Source organism: Oryzias melastigma, linkage group LG3, assembly GCF_002922805.2.
Source record: "Oryzias melastigma strain HK-1 linkage group LG3, ASM292280v2, whole genome shotgun sequence".
In the NCBI taxonomy this organism is placed as follows: domain Eukaryota; kingdom Metazoa; phylum Chordata; class Actinopteri; order Beloniformes; family Adrianichthyidae; genus Oryzias; species Oryzias melastigma.
The window spans coordinates 16,686,534-16,709,794 of record NC_050514.1 but is presented as its reverse complement, the minus strand read 5'-3'; the positions used below and the strand labels follow the sequence as shown (position 1 = coordinate 16,709,794).

The 23,261-nt window shown below is 37.8% G+C and overlaps 2 protein-coding genes across 4 annotated transcripts; one reads left to right on the top strand and one right to left on the bottom strand.

Moving 5' to 3' along the window:
• Positions 1-355: 355 nt before the first annotated feature.
• LOC112160760 (vitamin D 25-hydroxylase) lies at positions 356-9,367 on the bottom strand. Its single transcript, XM_024295539.2, has 5 exons — positions 9,131-9,367; positions 8,284-8,425; positions 7,573-8,205; positions 7,128-7,457; positions 356-3,371 (listed from the first exon to the last, which is right to left on the bottom strand). The coding sequence occupies exons 1-5, from the start codon at positions 9,365-9,367 to the stop codon at positions 3,175-3,177; spliced, it is 1,539 nt and encodes a 512-aa protein (XP_024151307.1). The 3' UTR covers positions 356-3,174.
• Positions 9,368-15,700: 6,333 nt separating this feature from the next.
• Positions 15,701-19,673, top strand: calca (calcitonin/calcitonin-related polypeptide, alpha). 3 transcript variants are annotated; one of them, XM_024295541.2, is made up of 4 exons: positions 15,701-16,384; positions 16,783-16,874; positions 17,029-17,160; positions 17,528-18,072. In XM_024295541.2, the coding sequence occupies exons 2-4, from the start codon at positions 16,789-16,791 to the stop codon at positions 17,712-17,714; spliced, it is 405 nt and encodes a 134-aa protein (XP_024151309.1). In that variant the 5' UTR covers positions 15,701-16,384; positions 16,783-16,788; the 3' UTR covers positions 17,715-18,072. The 3 variants fall into 3 exon arrangements, with proteins under 3 accessions (XP_024151309.1, XP_024151310.1, XP_036066034.1); XM_024295542.2 differs by lacking the exons at positions 15,701-16,384; positions 17,528-18,072 and adding exons at positions 18,148-18,329; positions 19,338-19,673 and having other exon boundaries at positions 16,539-16,874; XM_036210141.1 differs by lacking the exon at positions 15,701-16,384 and having other exon boundaries at positions 16,539-16,874; positions 17,528-18,071.
• The last annotated feature ends 3,588 nt before the right edge of the window (positions 19,674-23,261 follow it).

Sequence of the window (23,261 nt, the reverse complement as noted above, 5' to 3'; positions counted from 1 at the left end):
ATTCCACTAGAATAAGACATGGCTCTGTGGTCAGCATATTAAACCATGATCACTTTGGAGAAATTGGAGTGGAATTTGACACGATAAGATAAAAAAAATATATATATAGGTACAGATGTGCACATTTTAATACCAAACAAGTGTTTAGCCACTGTACAAAAGAGTGTGTGCATAAAAATATATATTTTTGAATAATCAAGTGAATGCATCTGTTTTCTACACATAAGAAAAATGTACATGATGTAATGAAAACTTTTTTGCATTTCCAGAGAGTTTATTTTATTTTATTTTTCTGATGTGGAATGGTGGGGGGCTTTTTTGGTTTGGTTTGACACCATTTTTTTTTTTTTTTTTCTGGTTTGTTTGTTTTTAGCCTCTCATTGTTCTGTATCATAAACCACTCTTCTTTGTCTCCTCCATTGACTTTCACTGTTGTATCGCTTGTGTCACCAAACTTGTGCCGCACTCAACCTTCATCCTGTACGTCGTGGGTACGATCTGTCGATCGGCGTCTGGGCCCTGCTGGCACAGAACCAGCACAGCGGGTCAAAAAAGAAAATTTCCCCTCCGCGATCAGAGTGGTAGGGACAGAGGAGCCGGGACTCGGGCTGGAGCCAAATACATTCTGACAAATTTGACATCCGTTCTATTCACATGGACCCAGTGGATCGTAAAGCCGTGGTAGCTCCAGACCTGATATGTTCTGACTCATTAAGTTGTAAATGTTTGTTGGCTTCTCACTGTGCAGTCTTTCAAACCACAGTGTCCTCAGATGATTGTGCCATAAATACATCTAAGAATGGTTGTTACCCTTATGTAGCATCAATGTACGTACGTTTGTCTAATGTAACCATTCACCCTTATCTACATTGTGGGGATTTTTGTTATTTATAGCTGTCATAAAACACCATCCTTAAAGTATCAGCAGTTTTCATTGATTTTTATTGGTGTTTGTGTGTGTGAGAACTCGCAAGATTTTATTATTTTTATTTTTTTGTCCATGCCACTTTATGTAAGTGAGGAAACAAATTCCCCACACTTATGTGTCATTGAGAGGAAATGCATCTCCTTTTTTTCCATTTCTATACCTCGTTTTTACATCTGAGTTAAGCTTGAGTAAAAACTAAAAACACATTTGAAGTAGAACCAGTCAGCATTCAAGTCAATCTGCTTTGCATAAACAAGACTATAGAAAAGACACATTTATTTTTCTAGGACTTATGTTCCCACGACACCCAAAAACAAAGTTTAACCTAATACAACCATTTAAAAAAATAAATTGCTGTTCACAGAATTACCACTAGGGGGCTGGCTCCAGTAGTCCAGAGCCAACAGAATCCCATGAACACAAAGATAGATGCTGTAAAAGTTATAAGACATACAAACACTCAGTAAAGTGCATAACTGAATAGTATAGATATCATTTTCCCACAAGTTTTTTTAAAAAATGGGAATACCCTGTGTTAACTTCCTTAAAGTAGGATAACAAACAAAAGTAACAGTTTCTACATACATTCTATTCAGCTTTTTTAAACAAGCAAACTATGATGAAAAAAAAGCTCAACATCATTACAGAGACAAGCTATGGACCCTGCAGTTTTAAAAACTTTTCTAACTATAGTCAATTAAAAATGTATTGCAACTATAGCTAGATATACATACGTATAAACATATTGTACTTTAAGTTTGAGATTGAAAGTGCTCTTAAAACGGATTGTAGGTATTTGGTACCATCCGCTCCTCAGGTATTTACTGTTCCAACCAATCTGGTTCCCTCATTTATCCATTTTCAGAGGGTCCGGACAGGTTTGTGACATCAAAACTAGACAAAATATACACAACCATACAGATAAAACTGGGTATCAAATGCCTTGGTGCAAATCAACAGAAATTGTGACCACTCTAAGTTCATCTACTTATTGGTAAGTCACAGAACACTATATACCAAGCAACAAATGCATACCAGCTGTGTATGGTGAAGGTTGAAAAGACCTGAAACTATACCTTTTCAGGTTTATATTTAACCTACCAATGATGCAAATGTGTCTTCTGTAGAGTTCATTTCTAATCCACCACATGCTACTGAATTAACCCCTTTTAGTATTAATGGAAGTCAACCGGGGCTTTTCGATGCTAAATGTTTAGGGGTGGGACTGTAGGAATAGTCGTTTTTGGTGGTTTCTAAAAAAATGTTATCTTGTAGAGATTGAGTTGATATTTTTCTTTTCTTATTTATTAGGGTCATGCTATTGCAGGATTGTAATCCTTTAATCAAAATTTCAAATGTGGAAAATGTTTTTTTTTTTCTTATTGGTTTAGGTTTGTTGTTTTAAATCAAACTGTAAGGAATTATATTTGACCTAAAATGAGACAGTACTTTACCTCTAAACCTGCACTGCCTCTTTTATATTGCTTATGTAACTGTAAAAATATAGTTTCAATGTCTTATTAAAGCAACAATTATTCTTGCAAAATCCTTCCAAAAGTACACAAGGTAAGTTAAAATGTATACATTTACGAAAGAAATACAATTACATCACAAAATAAAACACATAAATGCAGCACACTGAATACTGATAAGCACCATTTAGCAGAAACTAACATTGCAGTCAATTTCTGAAAAAGAAAGAAAAAAAAAAAATCAGGGTTCTTTCTAAGAGAAAGATTTTCCACATAGCACCATCCCAGGAGAACAAGTCAAAAGTTGATCCAGATGATGTAAATCTTGGTCCATGTCCAGCTCCAATACACAACGTGAAGAACTTTCTTGGAAAGTCTATCAGTCTCGCTTTGCCAGCATGCAGCTCAAGTGACTGGTGTCAGCAATCCGGCCCAAATCTGTCTCGGGACAGAAGGGCTATGAACCATTATAAGTGTACATAGTATAAATCATTGACCCGAGCCGTCACGGTTACACCATGTTCACAGACATGTCTGTTTCTGGGTGCAGAGGCTCAGAGAATCGAATCGATAGCAAACTGGCGTTCCTCGGATGTCCCTCCAGTTCTGGTGGTTGAAAGCTCTGTGCAAACATGCATATTGCTCACAAAAAAAAAAATCAATAGCGGTTGAAAAAACTGTTTGAGTTCAGAGGTGAAGCCTATCCCACTGAAAGTTCTTTAGAAAAGACGTGAATGCGTACATTCAGCTAGCTTACGTACGACAAGCGGCATCTCAAGAACCGGGAAACTTCTGCTGGCGGCGGACGGCGCATATGGAGTAAGGTTTGGGCTGCAGGGTCATCCCTAGCTTGGGAGTGACCGTTGGAACGGTTCCTGGAGGGAACTGAAGATGAAACCTTTGCAACAAGGTGGTGAAAAAGAGAAACATCTCCATCCGGGCCAGCTGTTCACCCAGGCAGTGACGTCTTCCTAAAAATGAAAAAATACATTCATGTCAATGCCCGGCTCACCAACACACAAACAGCAAATGTCATGACCAAAAAAAATCTGATATGACTTAAAACTGGCTTAAGTTATAAATAAAGTTATTTATTTAATTAACCAAAAAGAAAAATCAGACATTGCTTTTGATTTATTGAATCACTAAAGCTATTTTTTTAAGTACAACAGGACTTTCCCTTAATGTGCGTTGCACAACATTTTGAGGTCATCACTATATTGAAGAAACTGCTGTTTTTGGTGTTTTTAACATGTTCTTGTGGTCATATGTAATGAAGGTTTTTGGATTTTAAAGTGGCATATGATTAAAAGATCACAGGGAATGTTTTTACCATAGATCAAAAGATGATCGGAGGGAGACTTAAAAGCCTCGTTTCCACTGAGCAATGGTCCAGTGGTACGGTCCAGTCCATTAATGCTGGACTAAACCATACCATTTTTGGAAACCAGTTGGTTGTTGGTCCATAGAACCAGTTAGTACAAAGCTACTGTAGAAACCATTGACATATTTAGATATGAACATAGCACCTATAATGTCACCCATAGAACATGTCTTACCCCGATCCCAAGGACTTTGCCATTTTGGAACCAGACGACATTAGTAAGCGGTGATCGGTCCGAGTCGGTTTGAGTAATCGTTTCAATAGTAACCACTCAGCTAATCAGGGGTGAGTTTGTTGGAAAGCCACACCCCTTTCACTGACAGCAGGCTCAGGAGAATCTATCAAGCACACGTTTTAAGCGTTCGAGGTGGGGACAACATGGTATTATGAGGCATCTGATTGGTCAGTTTATAACTTAAATAACTTATGATAAAGAAAGAGGTATCAGAACAAGAATGGCTATTCTGACAAATATAATAACTGAGTAATAGCGGTTTATTTCTCTGTAGAAGTCTATGGGATTTTGGTTTTCTGGGACTGGCGGGTACTTCTTATTTAGAACGCATAGAGAGGAGGGGATAATGTGTCCATTTCTAATAGACAGTCAATGACGGTCAGACCCCTTTCTTGGCGGATGCTCATTGTGGTAAAAGATCTGTAGCCGGAAGCGGAAATTGTAACATTAGCCTGTCGTGTAAGTGGAAATTTCCTAAACTTTAGGAAACCCTTTCAAAATGATATTTTAAAACCTGTTCAGAACTATCAGCTTTTAAGCCTTTGAATGTGAATTATCTGTAACTGTTTTTTTCTCCTTGAATCAGCTGATCAGAGCTGCTAAAATTGCGTTTTTTTTCTCCGTGAATCAGCTGATCGGAGACGCGAAATGCCATTTTTTTCCAGACACTCTCTGTCACGGAGAAAAAAACAGCAAAAAGGGTCAATAAAAAAGCAAAAAAAAGTGAAAAAGGTCGAAAGCTTAAAACTATATCTTTGTTGCAGCCGGCTTGTCATGACACCATGCCTGTTAGAGAACACTAATAAATTCTTGTGATCAAATTTACTTTTTTCTAGAACACAGGGGCTCGTTTCTTTAGTTTGTTTCTTCTAAAGTTCTAAAGCAAAATTTGATTTTTATTGGTTCATTTATTGGTCGTTGTGTGTTTATTTTTGCTGTTGTCAGTTTCATTATTTCAGGTTCTTTTTGCTTTAACAACAGCTTAAGACTAATCATTTGTAGTAAAAGTTTATTCAGAAACTTGAGCTGAAGGGGTCAAAACTGGAAAAAGTTTAACGGTAAAAAAACAGGAGTGATGCAATGGAAAGTCATGTTGAATGTTTTTTTTTTATGATCTCATAATCACTAAGAGATGTCCTGATATACACAACGTCAGGTTAAAACTGAACATCAGAACATTTTATAGATGGATTAACTTTTTTGTGGTTTTGGTACGATGTGTGAACATGACTGAAAAGAAAAATGTTTGTTGTTTACCCTCAGATCACTAAATCTGCAACAGCTGGATTAGTGAAGGTGAGGCGAATAACTCACAAGTTAGATAATTTTAAGAACACGTAATCAGAGAACAAGCTCATCAGGAGAGGCAGCATGAAGACCATTCCTGAGGTTTTGATCCATTGAAAATCTTTAGCCCTATTGAATTTTTGCCTCCAGTTTAAAAAAAAAAGAATAACAGTCAAACAACTCTGTGATCTGGCTGTTTCTAAACAGGTTACGCAAACCACTGACAACACTTCTACACCTATATCTTCACTATTTTTGGCTAAGTAATGAATTTCAATGATCTGTGGAATCTTGTTTTTTTCATCATTGAATGATCCTTTTGCTTTCATTTTGAAGTCTGTTCTGTCCAACTGAAGCCCTTTTAGTGAGTGTTTGTGTACTTTATTATGATGCACGGACAAACATTTTAATTTTAAAAGATTCATAGAAATACTCCTTATAAAAAGATGCCTGTTTTCATGCAAAAACATACATAATTCAGTTCAATTACTTAGTTTTAATGTCACTTTTTCAGTGAAAACTCACAATTAAAACTTTCAAATTCACTTTAAAAGAAACTTTTTTATCATGTTTCAATGCAGTTAAATAAATGAATAGTATTTTTTTTTTCTTTTCAAAAGCACCCTCACATGCATTTAAATTGCACTTTTATATCATGTTTAATGCACTGTTTTTTGTATATTTGAACTTCTTTATATTAGATAAAGACATTTCTTACAGGTTCTGCAATTCAACTTTAGGAATTTTTGCAAAGATGTAATCAAGTATTTCTTTTTAAACATTTTTCACCTTGTTGTTGCTGAGCTGCTTAAACATTTATGGGACTCTAATTTTGAGGGGAAAAAAGGGTTTTTTGTATTTATGCCTAAAAACTGAAATAAAGACTTAGATTTCTTTTGTGTGTTTGCATTCTTTTCACTTTAAAAAGGTGGAACCGAAACATCATCTAATCATCTATTGCATGAATAATGTCCTTTGGAGATTATCAAAGCTGAACTAAATCAGTATCAGTCAGTAAATGTGATTTTTTAAAAATCATACATTTGTTATTTTCTCTCAAACAACCAGCTGGTTTCCCTCAAGCGGTTGTTTTCCACTAACAACCACTAGAGGGTACTGTAGTTGCATATCAGTATTTGCAACTGACAGCAATAAAGAAGAAGAAACACTTTTAAAAAAATAAACAGAATATTTTTCCTCCTGAACTTTATAATATGTTACCTAAATTTATCAAACAATATTTTTCTTGCTTTCATTTTTTCCTTCCTCTGACAATTGCAAATCGTCCAACTCAATTAGAGACATGGAAGTACTGCTAATAGCGCCGTCATTCAGACGCACTTCCTTCAGTAGATGGTTAACCTCACCATAAAAAAAGGCTGAATGATCTCATGAACGAAGACATGGAGACATGAAATCCAAATCTTCATAGAGCTCTATAAAATCAATAAACTTGATATTTCAACATCATCTGTGTCTTCCATGCATTCCATGGTGTGAGTTGAAAGAGAGGCAAATGACACAAATTTGACGCATGAATTTTGCATTTGAGGTGAACGAGATTTGTTCTGAATCGTTGCACTTTTCTCAAAAAAGTGCAACCTAAGTATAGGATTTTTCTCTTGTTTATTATGTTTTTTTTTTGCTGCTGCAAATTATTATCTTATTCTATAGTCCTAAAATACTATACTTAAGTCAATATTCAGCTTACTTACAACAATGTCAACGCTTTAGTGCTAAACAAACTTACCTGATGACATATTTATCTTTTAAGTAAAGCTGGTATTTTTAACAAATGTAATAATAAAAAAGTAAACTAACCTAAGGAGAATGGAAGGAAGGCCTCTCGCCTCACAAAGTTGCCACTGCTGTCCAGAAATCTCTGTGGTGAGAAAACCCCCGGCTCATTCCAGTACTTCTCATCGAAGTGTACTGAGTAGAGGTTGGTGATCACCATGGTCCCTTTGGGAATTGTGTACCCATTTACTTTTGCCTCCTGGGATGTAGCACGAAAAATCCCCAGGGGCACAATGTTGCAGAAGCGAAGGATCTCGTGCAAAACCGCCTCCACATAGGGCATCTTATGCTTGTCCTCCAATGTGGGAGCCCTTCCGTTGGTCAATACACCGTCGATCTCTCGGTGCACCCTCTCTTTGCAGGAGAAAAAAATCAGACATTGACAGATTATTTATATGTTCATTTCGCATTTCATATCTGACAGAATCTTGTGCTCTCATGTTGGGAAGAAGTTTAGACTATAACTGACCTTGGATGTTGGGGTACAGCGCCATGTACAACATGGCCCAACGCAGGGTGTTTGTTGTGGTCTCTGTGCCAGCGATAATCAGTTCACCCACTGAATAGATCAGGTTCTCATATGAAAACGAGGAACTGGGATCTCCTGAATTTTGCTCCAGCTCATCCAAATAGGCGTCAACATAATGGCGAGGAACATGGGGCACCCTTCCGTGTGAGAAGCGCTTTATAACCTCCAGCAGAAAATCGTAGACCTCAGTCGCGTTGCGGAACAGCTTCTGGTGTTTTCCAAACGGCATGTATTCAATCCAAGGGAAGGCATTGTACAGTAGCGCCCAGCCGCTGACCGCCAGCTCCACGTTCTCACTGAAGATCTCAATCATGTGCTGAAAGTCACGGTCATCGTAGGTGAAGCGTTGACCAAAAATGATCAGGTTGGTGATGTTGGAGACCGCGTTGGTCACTAGGTGCTTGGGGTTGAAGGGCTTCCCCTTGTGTCCGTCAATGGCGTCCACAAAGAACATGCACTCCTCCGAGATCTTTCTCTCAAACAGCCTCTGACCACTGCCGAAGTAACGGAAAGAGTTGCACGCCAGTTTGCGGTGATCATTCCAACCTTTGCCATACTTACAATTAAGAAGCCCTTTATATGATGAAAATAAAGTTAGAAAAGTTTTGATCATTTCGAAACAGAAGTCTGTAGCCATCTAGGGCATCTTACCACCCATTTTGGTCATTTTCTTGAACAGAGGCAGGGATGGACGATCAGCAAACACCTCACTCTGATGGTAGAGACATTCTTTGACACAGTCGTATCCATTTAAGACCACAGTCATGATGCCTCCCAGGTCAAGACTGAAAATCTGAAAGGTACAGCAATGAAATGAAGGGGGAAAAGCAGCTTGAGTGAACAAAACTCCCTTTCCAATTTTATTGTATTTTTTATTTTATTTTATCTGAAGTATAATGACTCATTTGAACAGCGATTTGATTCATATCATACTTTGTGGTTGCTGATATGTTTCATAGTCGTATTGGTTCATTTTGAACGATCCGACACACTGACCTATAATTGATCCAGGACATCTTTAACCAAAAATACAACCAGCGTGACTCGAGATAAATGCTTGGATACTGAACAGTGACGTTTTCCAGATTACTTACAAGATAACCAAGTGTAAATTAAATATGTGTGAAAATAAACAACAATTAGTAAAGCTCCAAATTGCATTTTCCAAAATAATTGTATTCATTTGGAAACAATTTTATATTCTATTGGTATTAATATTAAATATTAATAATGCCTCAGACAGATCAATCCGGTTGGATCATTTGATTAATCGATTAATTGCCATATAAATAGTGACATATATCGTTTATATATATATTATCCTGCACAAAAAACTTGGGGCGAGTCCCCATTGTTCAAACTTTTTCTTTTTTTTTTAGTGGGAGTGTGTGCGACTATTAAAGTCTGCAGCCTCGCCTGCAGAACCTCGCAGCACTGCTTAAAAAAAAGAAAGAAAAGAAAGGTCAAAGTGGAAGAATGCGCTTCAGGCAGTCCTTACCTGTCCGTGAACTTCGCTTTGCCTCTTCAGGAAGACGTGCGGCTCGGTCGCCAGGGAAAAAATGTTGCCGATAATAGGGATGGGCGATGGACCAGGAGGGAAGCCGGGGGGTCGTCTCTGTTTGACGAGCTGGCGGACCAACAAGAAAGCCAGGAGCGCGGCGGCCAAGCAGCCCACACCGAGCAGAGCCATGGCGCAGGACACTGGCACCACAGATGCTGCTGTCAGAGAAACCATCTTTTACTGAGCCACCCCGAGCCTCAGTCGGCTTTAGCTTCTCCTCCGAGGAGCAGAAGCACATATGTATCATCTTGCACATTTTCTATCCCCCGCCTCTAAGCCTAAGATTGGCCAGAAAGTCAACTTTAGTTAACTGTTGGTGAACTTTGAGCTGCCCTTGATCAATAATGCGAACCGCTGTGGTCGTTAATGGGCTGGAGGTTTTGATCCTCTTATTAAGCGGGGAGAGCCCCCATCATCAATAAAAAAATAAGGTAAAATCTACTGTGCTTCAATAATAAATAATGAGTCAAATCCATGCAAAACATCAGTTCTGAAAGTATGGCCGGATATAGATATAGGTGGGTGGGGGGCATCAGCTCTTTAATGCCATGCCCCCCCTCCAAATAATCTGCAATCATTTAAAATTACAACAGTACGGAACCCCTAATGGGCCATTTTTTAACTAAGATTTTTTCGACGTCCCTTTAGGGTACACGTGTCAAAGTCAAGGCCCTACAGTACAGATCGTTTTATTTTATTGTTAATAACGGTCCAATGTTATCTTGTGCTTATTTCTAATTTGTATAATTTTGAAAAAATATATCTTTGTGGAGAATAAAATATTGACAATTATTTAAATATTTAGTTGTCTTATTCTGGAATAATATTTCCTGCCTGTTTTTACTCATAGTAAAAAGAAAGCTAAATTAAAAAAATAAAATAAAATTGATTGTGTTTACTAAATGTCTATCATTTTCAGCCCACGACCTAAGGTGTGTTTTGGATTTTGTCCCCCCGTGTAATTGAGTTTGACTCCCCTGCTCTTGGGGCTCCATACAACAATAAAATAAAAGACAAAAATGAAAGGATGGACAGATGACATTAAAAAAAGATAAATGCAGCCTCAACAGACATGCTTGTACCAGTAAATCCATATGTCAGTCATGTAAAGGAAGAGCATAAAGATATCAAGTTGGTCAAAAGAGAAGATAGATTTATGAATTAATAAACTGTATTGATGATAACACACTCGTTTTCTTTAGTGTAAGTATGTCCACGTATGGACTTCTGTCTCACCGTGGTGACTGCAGGACTTTTAGAAATGCTGAAATTGGTGTTAGTTTTGGTCAAAAATCAGTATTCAGAGAATTGGCCTGATTTTAGAGAGACACACATGTTTTTCTTGGACTGGAGAACAGAGAAATTGATAGCCTGCCAAGAACTCACGCAATGGGAGGAGACGCTCAAATATTGTCAGAAGCAAGGTTCTGTGAACCCACAATGAATCTGAGAAAGGAAGAGCATCAGGAGGTCTGATAAATTTCCTCACAGAGTGATGTGAAGAGTAAAAAGTTCATCTTAACCTCCCGAGCAAGATGGAAGCAAAATCTAACAGATGCATCAAAAACTCACATCTTCTCATATTTGTTCTTGATTAATATTTAACTTGATTAAACGGAAAGGAAGTTGTGTTTATATTGTTTTTCTAAGATCTTGACCATTTACGATAATTAAAAAGTAAACAAGATAATAGAGCATATCTTTTTAAAGCTGCTTGTAAATATTTGCAGTTGGTTGTTGTGTTCTAATTTGGCGTATTAAATTAAGAACAATATCAAAAACTGTTTTAAAAAATTGTGGAGTGAATTCTGAAAAGGAGTTCAGTTTTGCAGGTTTTTTTGCACTAATGATCAGAGGCATAATTTTGCATTCACTGTACTGGACAAACATTCATTTGTACATATTTTGGTCTTTATTTTTGCAAATTCTGAATATGTAGTTAACGTCTCGCTTCTTGTGAGGGGGCGTCAGTCTGAAGTCGGAAATCCAGGGGTGTGTCTAGAGGGGAGAGAAGGGGGGCACGACCACCTTCCAATAGCCATCCCTAGAAAAAAGATTCTGCAGAGATTTTTGGTTGTTGAAGTCCAGGAAATCATCAGAGATTAATGCTGTTTTGTTGTTTTGTTTCTGTTTGCTGCATCCGCTTGATTCTAAGTAGCAAAACTGATCTTCGGTCAAAAAGGTTTTGACATTTTAGGAATATCTTTTACAAAAATAAGGAGAACAAACATGAATCAGTTAAGAAGTCTACATTGAAGTTTCCTGATGAAGTGCAGACACTTTTACTGGCACGCAGCATCACAGCAGTTATGTACACAGTAAATATTATCTTTAGATAGCTTTACTGTTCAACCATGTGTCTATAAAACTTTGTATATGCATGTGTTGCATAATCATTGTGTGTAAAACTTGGAATGCTTATTTTCCTGTACAGCAGATCCTCCAGACTCATGTTTTTTAAGCCTAAAAGAATAAAGACATAGAAATAATATGTTTTTAAATGTGTTTATTTCAAATTGAATTGTGGTTCAGCAATGCATTGATATGTTTTTATCTTGTTGCACACTTTGACCATCTTCAATTCAAATTTACACTAAGCACTGGAGTCCAGATAATTGAAAAAAACACTTAAGTAAGCTAAAAGAAAAATAATAATAAAATAAAAAAAAAACACCAAAAGGTGATCAAGATTACAGTCTTTTTATTGGAGGGGTACATGCATCCTGACTGCTTGGACAACTGGAGCCTGTCGTTCCAAACGCTGTCAGTTTCACTAAAGATTTAAAAATCTCAAGTATGTTATTTGAAAACAAAAATAGAAGATGAAGTTTTAGGTGTGCTAATGTTTGTTTTCATTTTTCAAATGTTGTTGTCTTATTGTTGTCATTTTATAGCAACATATAATGAAAGTTGGTTTTGCAGCAATCTTATATTTTTGCATCTAAAGCTCCAAAAATCATTAAATAAAACGTGTTTGATAAAAGTTGCACGATAAAATCTTTATTTACAGTACAGTGCATTTATTGTAAGTTTGTGCAAATTTTCAAATAAAGCTAAACTCAAGCAGGGAGAGAATAAGTGGGCGGAGCCTAGAAGTGCACCCAAACCTGTTAAAAGCAGCTTGATTAAAAAAAAAAGAAGTTTGTATATCACCCTGTAGTGTTTTGACAAAAGCAGGTCTCAGAATGTTATCAGGACCTCCAGAGATAAGGTCAACCTGTCAAAAATGGCATTTGCTCACATGAAAAAAACAAATCTCTACATTCAGGGAGAACATGCATGAAATAAGAACTGCAGATTTTTCTTCAATGCAAACACGAAACTTGTGTATGAATAATAACTCAGACATTTTATGTGTGTTTGCATGACAGTTGAAGTCACTGATCGTCTTGGTCAGGTCTTGTTTGGGTGTTCGAGTGTTTAAAGCCAGTAAACTTTGACCCAATAATCTGTTGCAGGTTCTTTTACCTTAACACATATAAGTTTAGGTCATGCTCTACTTAAAAGGGTTAAAGGTGAAGGCGTGTGCAACATTCCAAACTTGAACAGCTGTGTGCAGCTTTTTCAGGCTTATGAGTCAGAATGTATGCGAGGGCTGTATGGGGGCTTTCTGGGACAGTATGGAAGGCATTATGGATATGAAACACCACAAAAGTTCAAACCTATACAAAGCGATTGGAGAAACCTCCAGACTATACTGAGCGTACTTTACCTTCAGTATTGTTGAAGGCTGGAAACACAGATGAAGACATTAATTTAGATGTGGTTTAAAAAGACTACGTTTCATTTTTACTCTATTTTTAAGAGAGCTTCAATGACATCCTCCTCCTCGTTTGGTCATTCAGAATTCTTGGTAAATGTAATTCTTTTAAATTACTTTTGGCATTTTAACTCCACTTCCTGCCAACTCCAAAGCCAATTTTTGGAAGAATCAGCAGGCTCTGTCCAGATTTGTCAATAGATTGCATCACTTATTTGTCTTATTGCTTAATTTTCTGATAAATCAAAATATCAGTTTTAAAAATGATTAGCATTCACTATAGGTATTTGGTTATATTTTAAATTTAAGAATCTGTGAGACTTTGATTTGGATTTTTATTTCTCTAATTCCTTTTATACCTCTGCCTCCTTTTCCCAGAACAATCAATAAAGTGGTGCATCACAAGTACGTGACTAGCTTTTTCCATGCTGCCGGTCCAAAATAATGTAAAACGGCAGGCTCCTGCCCAGCCACCATGAAGAGTGAGAGTGAACAGGCTTCTTTCACCCTGTCACATAGAAGGAGCGGCCCCTGATGATTTACTGTCACACTTACTGGAACCTAAAAGTCAGACTTTGTCGTCCTCTGCTGCTTAAAGCTTCCCTTTACAAGGATATATAAATCTCTAAATAAGTTAAAAAATAAAATTTCCTTTTGCATTTCCATAATAGTGCAAGGATCTTACAAATGCAGCTTATTTAACCTTTTTTTAGGCATCAGATTGGAACTGACAGGTCTCATTTGGAAATGGTTCTTCCTGTTTTCCTCTGCAGCTCCATCGTGCGGGTTTCTGCAGTCAATTATTTACCACCCAGATGACCAGAATTATCAAGAGCGTGAGCAAAATCACATTATAGGCCTCGTCTGTAAATACTTATGCAGTCAAGAGCCTTTACTTTTCTGACAACATAATGGCCGTGGCAGGAACATCAGGAGGTCCTGTAATCCCTCTGCAACCTCCAAGCAGGTGTTTAAATGTTTGGTTAGGTTTGATGAGTCAACTAATGGAAAGCAGCTGTGACATACACCACTTAGAATTTGTCCTTAAGCCCGTGTTGTGCTCTGTTTCTAAGATTTTCTAGACATTTACACTAATTCAATACAGTTTACAGTACGTTTACTGGTTTTACTGTAACTTTCAGTTTAGGTTTGATATTCATGTTCAGGCTTTAATAAATACTTTATTCCTCTGTTCTAAGCAGTCCTGGAAATAACTTGTTACAAAAGTGATGTGGAGGAACCAACCTGAAGCAAATAAAAAATACATTTGTGTTTTTTTAATCTAAGAATGCAAAAATATTAGTGTAGTGTAAGGAATATCTAATGAATTACTACATTTTGAGGATAAAAAAAACACAATTAAATTTTGTTTTGCTTGTGGTTGATCACTCTGAGTCTTTTAGAGTGTGTTCAAACTGGAAAAGTCGGGACTGAGTCTGCTTGATTTGGTCTGGATCGAGTCCCGAACCCAGCATCAGACGGCTGTCAACCGCAAATTTCTGCTTTGAGCTAAAGATTGTAAACAAAACCAAAGATCTCTTTAGTCTTTAGGAATCATGAGGGCGGGGCAAAGAAAGAATAATGGAAGTCTTAAGCTTCCAATCACATCTTCACTTTTTGTATTCTATGAAAATGAAATAAAAATAGACTAAGCTAAACTAAACTTATTCAAACTTTACATTTCACTGATCAATTTTGGACGTCTGTATTAATGTCAGGTACAACACTTTTTACTGCTGCTTTGGTACAGCTGAGGTATGATGCAAGACGGTTACCAAGGAGACGACGGCTAAGAAGGTGATAAGTTTTTATGACACGGATTGACGGGAAACAGTGTGAGAAGCACTGTGTATCAAGTTAAAAGTTGTTTTAATGAACCTGCGTTTATCTGACCAAATTTCAATGGGTTGCTGTGTCTGTTCCAGTGTGTGCACTGAGTCTAGTGAGACTCAGAGAGAACTGGAGCTCAGTCCGATAGGAAACAAACCTAGCCCATCTGGGTCCCGGACCAGGGTCTGCTTTGGTGCAATCAGGCTGAAAATTTGCTGTGAATTATCTGGGGAAAAAACCCTAATAGTGTTCCCAGTAGTCTTTTAATTAAGTTTTTAGCTAAAATAATAATAAATTAAAAAATGGTAATTTTTTGGAACATAGTTTCCGCAGAGCGGCAGTACTTCAATAGAAATTTGCCTCCGAGTTGTGTGTGGAACTGTTAGGGTGGAGTTAGCCCGCCGCCATTTGCTATCATTCATGTGATTAAGGCTACAGTCAATTAAACATTAGCAGTGCAACAAAAATTGAAGCCGTTTTGGAGGAAAACAAAGACATTTATGGATCCATTTGTCTACAAGTAGATGCATTAGAATGGAGCGGAGTTTGTGTCCCGCCGATTGTAGCACCGTATATGTTCCAAATAAGCTAAATTAACTATAATTGACATTAGAAAGTCATTTATGAGCACGTCTGCAAGAAATATGACACTTTAATCGACATGAATCCACTCCTGGGTTGCAAATATACAGTTCATACTCGATATTAGAAAATACAACTATATAGTAAACCCTAATGAAACAAAAATCTCACTTTAAGACTTAATTTCATGTGGAATCTTTACCATTCAGATCGCGCACTATACTAGAGTAAAAAAGGGTGCTACTCTCTCAGCATTATAACTGAACAGCAACACAAATTTAAAGCATTTGCCCTCATTTGATCTAAACTCTTTCATGATCCAGTTGTGATGGTGTTCGGAGCTGTTGGAGGTTGATTTGGTGCGTCTCCTGGACGGCCTGCAGGTCTGTTCAATAGCACTAAAAGGTTCATCTACTTTAATGAGTTTCTTCATGAGGCAAATACTAACTCAGAGGCGGGAGACTTTGTAATACATCATCCAACACTGTTGCATAAGGGAAATTATAAAAACCAAGTACAGTAATGATCTCAGTGAGACTAGGTGAAAGAAGGTTCTAATTTATGAGGCTGTTCCCTCACAGGAAACAATCTTACATAATAGAGAGAATTTATCGATGGTATTAATTGTTTTTGATCATTTTGATATGCCTGATGGAGGGACAGTGACACAAAGTTGAATTTAGAGATTTTATATTAAAGGTTTTGAGTGCACTTGGTATTGAAGTCTGATGTTTCAGCCGCTCTCTCAGGATCTGTCCGGACGTTTCATTGTTTTAAAGCATCACTTACCTTGTGATTTCATTTGCATACAGACTTTTTATTGGCCACTAGTAAGTCACGTAAGACTTGTGATTGGTTGAAGTAAAGCACAGGAGCTGGCCAATAGACAACAATCCAGTGTTCTGTCAGTGTGGACACAGATCCTCAGGGAACATGTATATAAAGCCGTGTGCTGTGAGAGAGCCGAGCAGATTCAGGGAGTTTGAACCGTCGTCTTCAAAGAATCAACCATCCTAAAAGTGAGTATTTACAAAGTGTTGTCTCTTTGGGATTTATCCTTACAATTATTTGATTTTGGAAGAATAATGAAATAGAATGCTTTGCAGTTAATTGAAATGTGCTTTAACATAGTTTCTAAAATGAAGAAAAAGTTGCTTTTCCAATGCTCTGGGGGGACTTTAGTTAATTCTGCTAATGGACAGAGCTACTGCAATAAGTGCTGACACAGTTGCCAGCATCAAGACACAACCAATAACTCCTCTGTCTGTGTGTGCAACCTCTGTGACTTACAGACAATGATTCATACAGGCATAAAGTGGGTATCATTATGGAAACATGTTTTAAAACAGAAACTTGATTTTTACTTTAATGATTTTTTTTTATATATAATGTGTTTTTTTTGTTTGTTTTTTTACAGGGAATCATGATCATGCTGAAACTCTGGACCCTTCTTTTTGCCAACGCGCTGATTCTTTGTCAGATGTACATATCAGAGGCTGCTCCATCCAGGTCAGAGCTGGAGCACTTTAAGTCAAAGAAATTAGATATTTTATAAAATAGCATACCCAAAAATCTGTCTGCCAACTTTATATCTTTAATTTTTTTTATAAATCTCTTTCTCGTTTTTTCACTAAAACTGATTTTTTTTATTTTTTGTATTCAGAACTAGCAAAGAGTTCATTACAGACGGAGTCCCGTTACTGAACAATGAAGCAGAAACGTTGCTGAGAGTAATTAAAGACTACATAGAGATGACTCCAGATGAAGCAGCTGAGGAAGAAGTGGAAGAGGAGAGGTATGGTTTTGTTCTCATCTGACAAGTAAACCTTAAAATATTGGGCAAAAGGTCAACAGGATTCACTATGACACATATTAACCCATAAGGTATATAATGGAATAAAAAAAAAAAAACCTTCCATTGTCATTACCCAGAATGCATGACCTGCAGATATTCATTTATTCACTCCATCAACATTTTGATCAACAAGCTTGCATAAAAGTGCATTCAGTTTGCATGAGTTAAACAACACCAAAGCTTTTTAAGTTGCTAAGCACGTGACACCAGACATTTTCTGCAAATGCATGACAATTCTCCCTGAAACTAGTTGCATGTTATCCCATCGCAAGCCCATTTTCTGCATGTTTGTCTCCATCTCCAACAGACCCGTGTCTAAGCGCTGCACTGGCTTAAGCACGTGCGTGCTGGGCAGACTTTCGCAGGACATTCACAAACTGCAAACTTACCCCCGAACTGACGTGGGAGCGGGGACGCCTGGCAAAAAGAGAAGAAGTCCATTTGAGCGGTTTGAAAACTACAGCAAGTCAAACACTGGAAACGATCACTTTTAACCGCTCTCCGTGTCTGTCTCCCTCACCATTGTTCATCCAGCTCTGCTCCTTCACAAGAATGCATGTAGTTCCCATCGGTGTGAACAACCAAAACTCAGAATGTTTGAACTGTACTTTCACACTTGCGCTTTACAAACCTGTACAACATAATAAAAACCTTAGAAAGTTCTGTCAGATTGAGAGTTATGTTCCTTTTTTTCTGTCAAGTTTGACTTTTACTTTATGCTATTTTAAAACAAATAATACAATTCAAGAATGAAACCGTAGACATTTATATTCCTATTCTTAATAGAATCATTTAAAAACATCAAAGTAAATTTTTTTAGACTTTTTTTTATATACGTTAGATAATTCTGCTCATAGTCTGGTGTGTCTAATCCAATTTCATAGTCATTGTGTTTTATTTACTTCCATTTTTTTGTACTCTCACAAGTACCACGACAACACAAAAGAGGGCGTGCAACACAGCCACCTGTGTGACCCACCGCTTGGCTGACTTTTTGAGTCGGTCTGGTGGGTTGGGACACAGCAACTTTGTTCCCACAAACGTTGGAGCCCAGGCGTTCGGCAGAAAGAAGCGTCATGGCGTGGTGTGAGTAGACGGCCAGATGCATGGTATGTTATTACTCACTAGTCTGTTGAGTGGCTTCGGACTTTTCTTTCACACATTTTTAAATCTCTAAAAATGACACAAAATCGCTAAACCAAAACAGAAAAACATGAAATATGGATGTACCGTAATAGAAATATTTCCTATTTTTACCCATTTTACCTGACTCAAATCCTCCACAATAACTTTATTTACACTTGTTTTCAAGTGTAAATGTCAGGGGTCTGCAACCTAGACTCTGGAGCCACCCGAGGCTCTTTTACCCCTCCATATTGGCTAAAGAAAAATAAAATAATACTATTCTTTTCATTTAGATTAGTAAGGTTTTTGAATGTATGACTGAGGTGCACCTCAAGGTTTTTTCATCCCTGATGACTTGCTCTTTGCTTCTTCCAGAACAAACAGATTTTGAATACTAAGCAAAACTTTGGTAAAAAAAAATCTGATCTTTTATTAGTTTAAAGCACATTTAATCTTATGCAGTCCAGAGCAGCACTGGGATGATCCTGTTTGGCACAAGGTGTCTTTTATTTTGAAAGGAAATCATACGAGCTTCTGTCAAATGTAAAAAATGATTCCACATTTTAAGAAAAAGCAAGTTTCTATTTATATTTGTTTTTCAAAAGAAGGAAAATTAATATTTATTAGCAGTATCAAAATAAGACTTTGCAGCTCCTTCAAGGTGCAGACTCCTAAAGAGTCTTCAAAGATGACAGAAAAAAAGTAAATCGGACGCTAATGACAAAGAATGACAATTGGAGTCATTTAAAAATCTTGTTAATGTACAGCTCAAAATCATCAAAAAATTACATGGAAGTTTTTGTTCTCAGAAACTAAGCAAAAGAAAGGATTTGCCAATTTTTAGAAGCACATTTTTGAGAGAAATTCTTGTAAATCAGAAAAAAGATAAGTTCTCAGTATATGCAAAGCATTTGTCGATTAAGTAGTCTCTGTTATCCACATTAATACAAAGCTAATACTTTCTGTTTTTCTCACCTTTTTTTCTTTTTCAGGAAACTCTTCCTCATCTGGAGTAACAAAACCTCATCATCCACTTACTGTATAAAACTTTAGAAATGTTTTTCACTTGTGCTCTTCAGTGGAAATTGCTTTGTGACATCTGAGCGGCTGCAGGTGTGTTTAGAGCTTGGATGCAGAGATGGTGAGAGATTTCTGCAGAGTAACGCTGGAAGCCTTCTTCAGTAAATCTGTGCTACCACAACAGTTAATGACTGTGGCTGTCTCTCGTCATAATATTATATAGCTGAACTTGTCACTGAGATGAAAACTGAAGCTTTGCTCATGATTGTCATATTAAATGTGATCTAGGAGCAGGAATAAACAGTATTTTCGCTACATTAAACTGTCTTGTCTTTCTGTTTTGAGGATTAAACATGGACAGATTAGAACAAGTTTATGATGTGTTCTACTGAGTTTTGCTTGATATATATGAAATATGAACCTGATAAATGCGATAAAAAACAAAAACAAATGCAGACTTAAAACAATGTTATTGTCTGTTTCTTTTGGTTCTTCTTTTTCCTGAATGGGAACAAAACTCAGAAAAGACTTCACTCATTTTTCAGGTTCTGAGGTCACTTGGAAGGATCAGGTAACTTACCCCCATCATCCCAACTGGAGTTTAGAGCATAAGAGGCGGATATAAAAGTTGAATTCCTCTCCATGTTTAGCTGTTACAAAATCAAAACACTTGTGTTGGTTTTGTTGGAACCACATTTGTGACACCATGATGAAAACACACAAAACTAAAAGGCTCCTATTCTTTTTTAGGAAAAAATGATCATTTCTGTCCATATGTGATGATTGTTAGGGTAATGTTTAAAACTGATCACAGAAAACATTTAGCTTTGGATGCTAGACAGGCCCAATGTTTGAATTTGATATGCATCAACTCTTTCACAGATGGCCTTTGTTGTATCTGAGAAAGTATTCTCATTGTCAAAACAGAAAGGTGGTTTGGTGGTAAAGAAAGGTGTTGCCATCATCTAACCTCCAGTAACAACCCCAACATCGGTAATGAAGCAAATTTAGAAAACAGATAGATGGTTCAACCAATAAGCTTCTCTGGTGACACTAAAAGTCAAGTTGATGACAGAAAACTCCTGGAATCAGAAATGGTCCCACTTCTGCCCATTTAATGGACAGACAAAAGTTAGAGACAACTATTAAAAATAAACTTTGGACTCACAAGAGAAGATGGTGAACTGCAACGTAGAGTGGTGAGTCAGTGTCAACTCTTCAGGAAGAATCAGAAGTTTTGCATCTTGGAGTTAGGATACCCATCCATCCATCCGACCGTCCGTCCATCCGTTACTGGGTTACTGATGGGTGAAAGTGGAGTACACCCTGGACAGGTCTATGAGGACACGGAACACAAAAAATCTTTTAATTTTTCTTATTAGTTTTATCTAAAAAAAACATGTGAGTGTAGTTATTGTTCCATGTCAGTGATGTTTCTGTTGTCTTTTGAATCAACCGCCAGTATCTTTACCTCTACAAACTGCACTGGAAGTCTAACAAACCAGTGAATCTATGCCTCTTCATTTGATAGTTGGTTCTTTATAAAGGAAAGCAGCAGTTGTAAATCATTGGGTTTCTCAACACTGTTTTTTCTTTTAACCATCTCCATTTTCCATCTACAATTTGTCTATAGTTTGATTTGCAATCTCCATGCCAAAAAATAAAAAAATAAAAACTGAATGTATTTCTTTTGAATTTTTTTTGTAAAGCTCTTTATGATTGTTGAATGAAATAAAACTTGTCTTTCCATACCTGACCATAGCTGCTTTTACATTTATTTTATTGTAGCAACAGCTGTATGAAGATAATTCTCATAATGACGGCTATCTCCAGAGGCTTTCTGCGGCAGGCCTAACAGCCCCCTTGAGTGTACTTCTCTTGAGCTCTTGTGTAACAGACCTTAAGTTTTAAGGCTGCCAGTTTTCCCTAATTGACATGGTTGAACACACATTTGTCACATTCTAGCCCCTCTTTGGGGAAACTGAGCCCTCAAACTTTGTATGCAAACTACAAAAGGATATATCTATTTTTGTGAAATAACTTAAAGACTGAGCTTCAGGGGTTTATGAGATTGAGTGAAACGGGAGCCTGTCTAGGATAAAACACTTGTTCACCCTGGGCGTTTGATGCAAATTCAAGAATGCGCCAAAAGTACATTCTTGGACACGTGTTTAGCCCATGGTGCTAACTGGACTAGTAAAGGGGGGATTCTTCTACTTTTTCTACTGTTTACTAGGGGATGTCTGCCACCAACAGTTGGAAAAGGCTGTTAAAGCGGTGACAATCTTGTAAATCTTGCGCCAGGCTTTTTCTTTCACAGCTCTATTTCAAGGGTTCTGATCAGCTTCAGCCCAAGAAGGCTACAAGGGATCACCTTTTTGTTGTCCCAACATCCACGGGGGAACTCACAATAGGCCTGAGCAACAGATTTGCCTAAAAAAGCCTGTACATAGAAGCTAACCATTAGAGTATCACCTTGCTAAGAGGGAAGAAAATGGAAATAAGATAGTTGGAGAACAAGCCAGTAAGACTTCTCTGCAACGTCTGGGTATGCTTCTGATGAGGCAGTGGATGTTGTCCTGGAGGATCTCCTCCCACACCTGGACCAAAGCATCTGTCAATTCCTGGACAGTCTGTTGTGCAACCTAGTGCTGGTGGATGGATTGAGTCATGATGTCCCAGATGTGCTCAATTGAGTCATGTCTGGGGAATGGGCGGGCCAGTCCATTACATCAATGCCTTTGTCTAGCAGAAACTGCTGACACAATCTAGTCACATGAGGTCTAGCATCGTCTTGCATTAGAAGGAACCCAGGGACAATTGCACTATAGTCTCACAAGGGGTCTGAGAATCTCATCTCGGTACCTAATGGCAGTCAGGCTAGCTCTGGTGACCACATGGAGAACTTGCTTTCCTTTCTCAAGAGTACAGGGCACTAGTGGCAAATTTGCAAATCTTGGTATTCTCTAGCAAATGTCAACTGTCATGCATCCTCATAAAGTATGTTTCTAACAATTTGAGCAGAAACCTGCACACTTGGAGGTCATTTTACAGGGCTCTGGCTCCTCCTGTTTCTTCTCGCACAAGGGAAGAGGTAATGGTCCTGATGCAGGATTCTACGGTTTCTTCCACATCTCCTGATGTACTGGCTTGTCTCCTGGTAGAGCCTCTATGCTCTGGACACTACACTGACAGACACAGCAAACCTTCTTACCACAGCTCACATTGATGTATGGTCCTAGATGAGTTGCACTACCTGGGCCACTTGAATGGGTTGTAGACGCCGTCTCATGGTACCGCTGGAGCAACAACACTGCAAAAGTCATCAAAACATCAACTAGAAAACACAAGGGCAGTGGAGTTGTCTGTGGTCAGCACTTGCAGAACCACCTCTTTATTGAAGGTGTCTGAACTTTTTGGATTCACTGATGTGACTGGAAGTGATGAGTCAAACTTTTCTGACCTGGAGAACAATCCAAGGATAGTGACAAAAATCACAACAGCAGTTAAACACACTGACAGTAGGTAGACTATTCACCCTGAATTTTATTTTCAAGAGGTGAAATGGTTTACTACTGCCCTGAAACAGTGTTTTGCTACAACACAAATCTTGTTAGAGAATCCAAGCAAACACTGGATCATTTTGGTTTAAGTTTGCTCTCAGGGGTGGGATCATTGAGCATAAACTGACTGCTCTTCTTTCTGCTGTGCTCTCTCAGTGTAAATTCCCCCTGACAATACATGTCTAAAGCAGAGGATTGGACTGTTCTTGGATGGGAGTAGCCATGTGTGAACTCCTAAACAAAGCTATGGGGTTTGTGTTGGGTTGGTTGGAGCTGTTGGGATATCAAGTCTCTAGAGTGTCTGGGGGGCAAGCATCTGCCATGTCTCCTCAT